Source organism: Salvia splendens, chromosome 21 (genome assembly GCF_004379255.2).
Source record: "Salvia splendens isolate huo1 chromosome 21, SspV2, whole genome shotgun sequence".
Lineage (NCBI taxonomy): Eukaryota > Viridiplantae > Streptophyta > Magnoliopsida > Lamiales > Lamiaceae > Salvia > Salvia splendens.
This window is the reverse complement of record NC_056052.1, coordinates 20,201,229-20,211,570: the sequence shown is the minus strand read 5'-3', so window position 1 is coordinate 20,211,570 and position 10,342 is coordinate 20,201,229. Positions and strand designations below refer to the sequence as shown.

General features: G+C 40.6%; 2 protein-coding genes across 3 annotated transcripts; one reads left to right on the top strand and one right to left on the bottom strand.

The window, feature by feature from the left end:
* The first annotated feature begins 1 nt into the window (after nt 1).
* LOC121784818 (RNA-binding protein EWS-like) lies at nt 2–4,835 on the top strand. 2 transcript variants are annotated; one of them, XM_042183057.1, is made up of 3 exons: nt 2–334; nt 2,978–3,287; nt 4,113–4,835. In XM_042183057.1, the coding sequence occupies exons 1-3, from the start codon at nt 133–135 to the stop codon at nt 4,687–4,689; spliced, it is 1,089 nt and encodes a 362-aa protein (XP_042038991.1). In that variant the 5' UTR covers nt 2–132; the 3' UTR covers nt 4,690–4,835. The 2 variants fall into 2 exon arrangements, 1 of the variants encoding a protein (XP_042038991.1); XR_006046787.1 differs by lacking the exon at nt 4,113–4,835 and having other exon boundaries at nt 196–334; nt 1,655–3,071.
* A 144-nt stretch (nt 4,836–4,979) lies between these two features.
* LOC121784817 (putative E3 ubiquitin-protein ligase LIN) lies at nt 4,980–9,062 on the bottom strand. Its single transcript, XM_042183056.1, has 11 exons — nt 7,979–9,062; nt 7,746–7,890; nt 7,376–7,636; nt 6,880–7,186; nt 6,678–6,802; nt 6,378–6,617; nt 6,186–6,308; nt 5,997–6,107; nt 5,575–5,721; nt 5,237–5,482; nt 4,980–5,119 (listed from the first exon to the last, which is right to left on the bottom strand). The coding sequence occupies exons 1-11, from the start codon at nt 9,058–9,060 to the stop codon at nt 5,102–5,104; spliced, it is 2,805 nt and encodes a 934-aa protein (XP_042038990.1). The 5' UTR covers nt 9,061–9,062; the 3' UTR covers nt 4,980–5,101.
* Between the last annotated feature and the right edge of the window lie 1,280 nt (nt 9,063–10,342).

Genomic DNA, 10,342 nt, shown 5'->3' with positions numbered 1-10,342 from the left:
GCCCTCCAATCAAAATCCCGCTATTGGAATCCCCAGTAATTAGGGTTTGGTTCTGACCATAAAATTTTTGAATTTTTATTTGTTAAATTTTTTTCGTGTGCCTCACATCGAAATTTCCGGCTTGGGAGAGAAATGGGCTCACGAGAGAAAGGTTCGGCCGCGCCGCACCACCCACTCTTGAGCAGCCTTATCGTGCGTCCCGCCGCCGATACTGCTGGAGGCGCAGCCACGGCCGAAGATGGAGCCACCGGCGCCGGCGCCAGCGATTACGAGCCTGGAGAAGTTCGCCGGGATCCGCCTCCTCACTCTCGCTCTGCTCGGCACGACGGCCCTGGTACTACTCCTGCTCTTCTTTTCTTCATTTCATAGTTAACTAGTTCCCGAACCAAACCCTAGAAGTTCTGGCCTTACAAGGACTACTTTCGTCGTTTTCAATTAATTGAAGTTAGTTGATTATGTGCCGATTTGCAAGGTTTGGAAATGTTAAATTTGTAAGTTGGGGGATTTTCGTATGGATTTCATTTCGAGATGAGATTCTCTTAGTTGGCTCATGTTTGTGCTGTATTTTGTGTTGATTTGGAGCATTTAAGTTCAAATATCACTGATATACATTTGGATTGTTTATGAGACAATGCCTTCAATTTCTGATTATTTAGTTCGTCTGGAGTTTAGCGAACTGCACTTTTTCACGCTTATGCTAGTATGGTGATTTACAATTTAAGAATCACAAGTAACAAGGAACACAGATGTTCATATTCTTCTGTCATTTGATTATGCATGTTTGTATTTGGATAAGAACGGTATTTTTTGTTGGGACATTCAGAAGTTGCTTGTTTGGTGAAGACAGCTGTGTTATACATGGATTTCTTTGAGGTCAGTGTTATAGTTGCTTTGTAAGTCGTGTCTTGCACTTGGTTGGAAGCTTGACATAACAGTAAATGATGTTTTTTGGAATTTCTTCAAATTATGTGCTTGCATTAAAAGTTACTTATTCCTATATATTGTAGATAAACCATATTTACCAAAATCAAATTTAGTGTTGTTATTTTTTTCCTTCCAACATTAATTTGGATGAAGAGGATAAAGAAGTGTTTTCGTTGGAATATAGCAGGCTCCATGTGCTGCTGGGGCCTTCATCTAACTTTATTTTTTCCCTTAAATTTTTCTGTGCACTGCAAAGACCTTAAAATGCAAATAATGAACTAAATCATTATATTATTTCCAAGAGCACTTCATCTTTTTACAGGATATGATACAATTTGGGCTAACATGTGCCTAACAGGAAAATAATTTCTTGTAGAATAAGATTTGTCAACGTAGCAAGGGATACATGCAATACTTTCTAATGTGGGTTAGAGTTTCATCTTTATGTCCTTGCCTTTAAATTTCTTAACAAGATAGAATATCCACTTAAATGCTGTTTATGAATTATGATAGCCTTATATACTTTTAGATTTTTTGTACTCCATTTGGTACAATCTAATGTACTACCTTATTCTAGTGCTTTAGTTGTTTTAGGTTGTAATCATATTGGAGCTTCAGTTTTATATTACTGTATCATCCACCCTCTCTGCCATTGCCTTGTGTCGTATGTTAAGCAATCATGCATATGGACTATTGAATTGTGAATGGGTTTCTCTGTTGTTTTCTACAGCTGTATATATTGCCTGGTGCAAGAATTTGGGTCTTGAGGATGGCTTGTTGGAACTGTTTTGATTATTTAAGAGGTTTAAATATGTGTGGAGAACTACTTGATGGATAAACAAGATTACTGATATAATGATATGTTCCACTGAACAGCCTTGGGATGTGTGCTTTTGTAAGCTACTATGGGCACGTGATGTCATCAAGTAGACTTTTGCTTATAGAAATTTAACATTGTTACATGGTATCTGGAAAACAATGTCTTGCCCATGAGATGCGAAGATGTCCTGATGGTGGCAGAATTTTCGGTTAAATTAGTTTTCAAAGTCAAATTCGTTAAGATTTATTAGTAGGCCAAAAAAGCTGTTACGGTGGTGAGGGAGAGGAATGAAGGGTAGCAGCAAAGCTGGCAATGAACACTAACTTTTACAATCTGTTGATTTCAATATTATGGTAATGAATAATAGAGGATACATTTTTATTTTGGGATCTGATGTGGTTTCAGAAACTACAAAGGTTATTGAAGAGCTGACTGAAACTGGGGTTGTTATAATGTGTTCTGTTCTTAAATGCTGGATCTTGTAGATCATTTTATAGCAAGTATACTACTGGCAAGAAAGGAATATATCAGCGGTGAGCAGACTGAAAGTGGAAACAAAGTTTAGTAGTGTTATATCGACTATTGATCATATGGGATGTAACTGCTTTTACCTGGTGGGATGTTCCTTTACTGACCCTTTTAAGGTCTGCATGGTCAAATCTTCTGGCTGTATTTTTGGCTTGGTGATGGAGGGACTATGGTGCGTAACTTAAGTAGTTTCATGTGCTTTGCATGAGCTTATGAACTCTGAAGATTTCTGGATAAAGTTTGAGTTGAATGAAGTTTGTTTCTGAAATATTTGGTGCTGTCTTCTGTACTGCAGTATTTGTCCACTACTTTCGAGCGAAACACATGGTGCATTGCCATTTCTTGTTGAATTGTCATCTGGCTTTTAGTCATTGTTCGTTTAATATTTGCTTGATACGTAGGGTCTACTTATTTTAAATGTATGATTGTTGCAACATGTAGCACTGAATCAATTTCAAGCTAGCTGGCTTGTCCCGGTGGTCTTGAGTATGATCTTAGGGGTGAGTAAGTGCTGTATTTCTTGTTCGTATTCTTGGCAAGGAGATGCTTCAGCAATCGGCAGTGGTTACTGTTGACATGATTTTAATTGTGCTTGGAATTTCTGGGCTTGCAAAAATTGGCTTCTGTAGGAACTGTTCTTGGTGACATGACATCTACTCTTTGTGATTTGGTGTTACAATCCTGAGCTTCACTGGTTTCTTTCAGGATATAGAAAGCGGGCAGGTTCTGTTTCTCCTATTCGTAGAAGGGATGCTCATCGTCGTTCTAGTCCAGGTTTTGAAACCTTTGGTTCATCAAGGGGTCGTGGTTTCCGGAATGAGAGAGAACCTGGTCAATATCGTGACTACTCACCCCCTTATACCCGTGGTAAGGATGGTGGTCGATTTCCTGGTAGAGGTTATTATCAGTTGGCACGTGGGTCTGGAGGTCCTGAACCAGTAAGAGTTGAAGGTGTTCCTAGAAATAATCCTAATGTACGACCAAGAGAAGGAGATTGGTTTTGCCAAGATCCCTTGTGAGTGTCTGCTATACTCCTTTTCATCTTTCACCTGTGTTTTGATTTGATGTTGTATGCATCTTTTTCATGCTTTGTTTCAGTTGAAAAAACATTATTTTCATACTCCCTCCGTCCGCCATTAGGAGTCCCGATTTACCATTTTAGTCCGTCCGCCATTAGGAGTCCCGGTTCACTTTTACTATAGATGGTAGGTACACCTCACTTTCCACTAACTCATTCCACTCACATTCTATTATAAAACTAATATATAAAAATGGGCCCTACATTCCACTTTTCTTTATATTTCTTAAAACCCGTGCCGAACTCAAATGGGACTCCTAATGGCGGACGGAAGAGTACTATTTATTAAGTGTATGTGTGTGTGTATATATTTATATATCTTCCATTTCTTACTCCCTCCGTCCCATAATAGTAGGGACTTTGGGAATGACATGGGTTTTAACTCAAAATTGGTAAAGTAGGAGAGAGATGGAAAGAAAAAGTTATTGGAGTGTTGATAGTGAGGAACGGGGCCACCTCATAAGAGAGAAAAAATTGCCAAAAATGGAAGTGGACTAATTTTGTGGGACTGGCCAAAATGAAAAAAGAAGCCTATTGTTTAAGGACGGTGGGAGTATTTTATTTTTTCTTGTAGTGGAAGGAAGTTTGCATGAGGCAATTGAAATGAATTTCCTAGTAATTGTGTGATAAATGAAGCCAAAGAAACTACCATAGAACTGATTGGTGGCATTTGTACTTGTCTGTGTTTTTTCACTTTTTGTGATGCACGCTTCGCTTGTTTTGTAATTGGTTATCTGATACATACTTTCTACCATGTTTCAGATGTAAAAATTTGAATTTTGCAAGGCGAGAGCATTGCAACAACTGCAACAGGCCCCGTTATGTTTCATCTGGAAGCCCTAGGAGAGGAGGGTATTTGGGTCCCCCATTTCCCCCTCGCGAACGTGTTCCACCTGCTCTATTGGATCATTCTCCTGTAAGGAATATTAATGGTGGCTACAGGTCTCCCTCTCGTGGTAGGCCAAGAGACGGCAGAGACTTTAGAGCTTCCGGACCACCGGGAAGAAATGAAGTAAGATTGCCTGATCCTCTAATGCGCGGTGAAAGGCCAAACTTTCTTGAAGATAATCCTAGGGACAGGTTTGGATATTATGATGGACCCCCACTGCCAGAGTGGGGCCATAGAGACCGTGGAAGAGATAACTTTTTTCACGAGAGGAGAGGAGGGTATGGAGGTAGGTTTTTGTCTCCACCTCCTGCATCAACAGTTCCTCCCCGTGGCTGGGCATCTCATGTCAGGGATAGGAGCAGGTCACCAGCTAAGGATTATCACCGTGATATGCATATGAACCGGAGACGAGATGTCCGGCGGCGTCCTCTTGGAAGGGGTGCATTTTAGTGTGTAATTGACTATAATGGCAAAAGCTGCTCTGACAATTGTTCTTTCTGGTGAATATCTCATCTAATTTTGGCTATTGGATTCTAAAACTGTGTGTATCGATAGCATTCGTTTTGAAATCTAAAATGAATTTTCTCTGGTTATTACGTTTACGTGCAGAACAATCTTCATCTTCATCTTCGACTCCTTTGTTTTATTCGATTCTTCATCTGCATCTCCTCTTGTAATTACGTCTTCATTTGATGCTATGCTGTGATATAAAAGGTTGCTGACACGATGAATTCTTCATATATATGTAGATGTATGTATGTCTTCTTGTGGTCGAAAAATTATAACAGATGTTTTATTGGATGACGAAAAAATATAACAAATTTCTTTATCTCTAAATGTTCTGACATTTTATATCCTTCCTCTAGCTCAGCCCCCACGTCTGCAAAATGACCCAAGAAATTTTAAAATCAAAGCAAAACTTGTGTTCATAATTTAAAGAAAAAATTATTCATTTCTGGATTAACTATAAATAAGAGAAATAGGTGGATTGCGTTACCTGAATTCTGCCATCAGAGGTTCCAACGACTAAGATATCCTGATTTGTGTCAAGGGCCATGCAAAGAATTCTGCTGGTGAGGTTTGTTTGAAGCGTTTCAACTCTGCTAAGCTTCTTTCTGCACCAAACTTCAACAGTTCCCACTTTGGATCCGAGATATACGAGCTCCGAGCTCACGGCCATGGTCCGTACATCCAACGTCGAAGCCAATGATCCAACCAAACTATAGTTTGATGTGCTCCATATCTAATGGATCAGAGAAAAGCGCAATGGCATTTGTTTTGAATAGGTTATTTGCAATATGGCCGCGTCACAATGGACTCAAATTAACTAAATACCTTAACATTTGCTCCGTCGAGGGAAGGGCCTGCTGCATATAGCAACCCGTCATGAACTTGGAGCGCGTAAACAGGGTTGGCTTTCCCTATGAGTTTCTTGGAGCCGCTCTGTATATTTCCTAGCGTTCCCGTTACTAGGTCGATTTCCTGACATACGGGAGGCAAATCAAATGTCTGTAACGATTGTCTGAACATTCGATATTCTCATGAACATGAACATGAACCTTGATACCAACATATTTTTAAATAACAAAAGCAATAAAACCAATTCTTCACGCTCGACAGCACCTTCGCATTGTGGACGAGGCACAACTCATTATTAGCATCAAACGTACACGATTTCTCTTTGAGTTCATGTTCGTACGAAGATCAAAGAATCATGCAATCGCGTGAATTTATATTTTGGGACAGGGCTTAAAAACCTGAATGCTAGTATCCTGACATCCACAGTAGAGTTTCCCTTGCACCAGAGCCAAACATTTGACATTCTTGCTTTGATTGAGCAGTTTAGAGGATCCATTCCACGAGTGCAGCTGCGGATGTATACGCATATCAAACCAACTAGAATTCATAGACGACAGACAAAGTACGTACATTTATATCTTGTTTACCTTGACGCCGCCTCCTTGTGGAATGAAACATGCTATGTTGCTAGCAACTACCAGGTTGTTTATCTGATCCTTAACCTCCTCAACTTGTTCACAGTAAATTCCTTCCTCCGATATCGACCAAATCTGCAAACAATTTTCTTAACTCTTAGATCCTTTTCTACTGCAATCTCGAAAACTCATAAAACGTCCTACCCTCACTGTCCTATCGACCGACCCACTGTACAGTTTCTCCGTTGATTGTAGTACTGTCAGGCTAGTCACCGCCTTTGTGTGCTCCCGTATTTCTTGGATGAGGCATAGCTCCGGCCCCCAAACCTTTATGGTTCCATCTGAGTGGCCGGAGAAAATTTTTCCTTTGAAGCATGTTACTGCAACAACTTCTCCGTTGCTCGAGCAGTCTTCTTGGCTTTGTTCTTGATGACTCCATATATCCTGCAAATGGCATCCCCATTCAAAGTGTACATTTCTAAGCAATCAAGCAAGAAGACTTACCGCGCTATTGTCGTGCTCTTGTGACAGCACTTTGAGCATCTCAAATGCCATGCTAGAGGATTTCTTAAGCTCCCTAAGTCCTTTCAGGATGTCTTTGGTGTGACCTGCTAGATCCTGCAACCCTTCTGAGATCGAAATTATACGTTATCAGATGATGAAATATCAAATTACGTAAACAAGAGTATCCATGAATGAAACGAACCGCTGTGGCGGATGAAGCTGTTGAGGCCAAGCATGGAGAGTGCTCTTTCTTCAACATTCTTGTCCGATTTGAAAACGGACACAAAATGGTCGAGCAAACACACGCGCGCTGCTCCCCTTATCCCCGTATCAGGAAGGAGCGAGAGCATGTATATCAGCCATGTCGCGGCCATGAAGCACACCGAGCTCAACTCCTCGTTGCTGCTGCTCAGGCCTTGTGCAAGACCCTCAAACACTAGCCCAAACTCATGGCTCACAAGATGGAAAGACACTTTTCTCTCCCACTCCTCACCAGCTCTCTCATCCTCCTATATGTATATAATCACCAACTTATTCAAATGTCAAGTCTTAGGAGAAAATAATACCCTCTGTCCCATTTTAAATGGTTACTCAGAAGAGAAGATTTATCAGATTTCTAGTTGTTGTCATCCACAAAATTTCTTGACATTTAAAATGGGACAGATGGAGGGAAATTTAGCATAGCAAAATGATCAGACCATGATGTCTTGAGCATTAGCAGATATGTGGTGACGACGTTGATCCCTTCGCAAAAACGCCACATAGCTCTTCTCCAGCCCTGCGCGTTTGAGGAGAACGGCCCGAGAAAGAGATTTTCCTGAATAGGAGAATCTTCCATGGAGGGAGAGTATTGTCTCTGCAGCTGAAATTTGTGCTGCTGGGCATTCTGAGTTTCTTAGACAACTAATAAGAGCATCTATTGCCTCTTCTCTGTATATACTCATCTTTCTTGGCTCCTCCTGAAATCAGATATAAATCAAACATATGGAGTATTTGAGACATTATTCTAGGAAATGCTAATAGTTTAGGATAGATTAAAACAGATGAAGAAACAGAAAGGTAAGGTACCAGAAGATCAAGTTGGAGAAGAAGTCCAGCAACAATGGGAGAGTGTTCCGCGCGAGCATTTTGTAGGTAGATAAGTAGTGTGTGCATTGTGCTAAAAGTACCCTCATCTTTCAAGGTCCTCAAGATTTTCTCATTCAAATTTCTCCTACAGAGTTCAAAACAGAAAAATGATGATAGATTGATAAAGATGATCAAGCCATTCATGTAGGTAGATTAGCTTGAATTGTATTCACCTGTTCAACTTGACTAACTCACAGAAGAAATGAATGATCTCGAGGCGCTCCACGTCTCCTACTTGAAACAAAATCTCCAGAAGAGAAACCAATTCAGCCTTGTGAGCTACTATGTTCCTACACTTTCCATCCTCAAGAATGCATCTCAGCAGAATACTGACAGCAGCTACTCTCTCCTCATTCCGTGGCGCTTGCAGAGCCGCCACGATTCTCTCAACCGATGATGGCGTGGAAGCAATGCTGGTGGATATCCTTGAACTACTTTCCCGGCTGCAGCTCCGTAGAATCTGCGCCAGCATAAGCACCGCAGCAGTGTGAGGCTCCATAAACATCTTGAAGGCGAGGTCGTTGTTGTTGTTACGAGTGTTGCTGAGGGTATCCACGAGATACCCCGGGAGCTCCATCTCCACGAGGCTCTCCACTGGCGGCCTAAGGAGGTACACCAGCACGAGGGCCTCGTGCAAGCCCTTCTTAAACAGCTGGACTATACACTCCACATCCGAGTCCACTCTAGTAAGCGTCGCCACCACATTGTCATCCCTCGACCCGAGCTCGCTGAGCAGGTACACCGTGGTCCTTAGGACAATCTCATCAACGGAGTTGAGAAGCATCTCAACGAATCCGTTGATGACAGGAGGCTTTGTCAGCATCTCCAACATGATCTGGTGATCTGCTGATTCAGCCTCCTTCCAGCACCTCTGGATCCTCAGGACTGCTGTCTCAGCATCCAGCAGGATCTCAGAGGTGCAGACTTCAGCGATGGCGAGCTGCAGCTCGCCATTGCTGGGAGGGGGGGCTATGACGCTCGTGGGGGAGGTGGTGTCGCGCCAGGTGGCGATAAGGCGCTTGAGGACGTAGTTGGTCTTGGGGAGGTCGGGGGAGAGGAGGTTGTGGCGGGTGATGGGGCAGGTGAGGTTGCCTCGGTCGAGCCACTCTTGGATGGCGGATCTCTCGTAGGTCTGGCCGGTCTCGAGGGTGACGGGATCGTCGAATATTCGGGTGGTGATGGGGCAGACAAAGTCCTTTGGGGCGTTAGCCGTTGTTGGGTCTTCCATGGAAGAATCATCCACGCAGCTGACCATGATGGATCAACTAAGCTTAGTTTAGACACTTAAAATATTAAGGTTGTTTAGCGTTTTTCATTACCGCTTTTTTCTCCGTTGCTTTGTCGAGTCAAACAATGCCTCTTTCTTGATGTTTTCCTACACGACATATGACTAATCACATCTCTTTCAAATAATTTAAGGGTAATAATAATTGAAGTTCTGAAATATTTTACGAAAAAAAAACATGAATTTATTGATAATTACTGCTTCATCCATCCGTCATTAATTAACTCGATTTGACTCGCTTGAGTTGAGTTTTAAAAAATATAATAGAATATAGACGGAAAAAGTTAGTGGTATAATACTTTATATAATTATCGTTCGCACTATAAGTGATTCGTATTTTATTTTGAAGATATTTCACTTAGAATGAGTAATTTTTTTAGCAAAAGAACAACATATTTACATTGTCTTATTCTATTCTCACATACAATATTCTCTCTACTTAACTCTTTAAAGATCATTTTCTTAAATCTTGAGTTCTATCATCAAAAGTAGTAAAAGTAAATGAGCCAATTATATATGAAACGATGAAAAATGCAAATTGACCCAACTAATGGCGGAAGGAAGGATTATAAATTTATAATAAAAGACTCAAACCATTACAAATCTAATAGAAATGCATGGGATGTAAATTTTTGGAATCGAAGGACTTGCGTGAGGTTTTTAACAAGATTATATATAAAAAAAAATCTCGTTCGTACTCCTTTTGTCCCACATTACTTGAGTCACTTATTTTTTACACTCGTTTTGAAAAATTATCCTAATAAATAGTTAAGATAGACAGAGAGTAAAGTAAGAGAGAAAATAAGAACGAGGAGACTCTTTTCTACATTATTTTCTCTCTTACTTTACTCTCTCACCACTTTAACTATTTATTAATTTTATTTTTTCAAAACAAGTGCAAAAAAAGAAATGACTCAAGAAACACTGGACGGTTTGATCCGAAAATCAATCTACATGACATGTTTATTTGTTTTGTTAATGTTTTAGTTGTAGTTATCAATAGCCATAAAATATGATTCCTTTATCAAATAGTACTCCTGTATAATATTTATGTAGGTATCCTTGTTGTTTGAGACAAGATGTGGTTAATTTGGTGTATGTATCATTGTTGTTATCGATTACCTTATCCTGTGTTATAAGGGTAGATGGGATTTGATTGATAAGGAAGTCTGGCGATACTCTGACTGGAGAAAGGGATGGCAATTTTGAGAGTCTCTTTGAATCAGCCATGTTTGATATGTCTCCTTCTCCT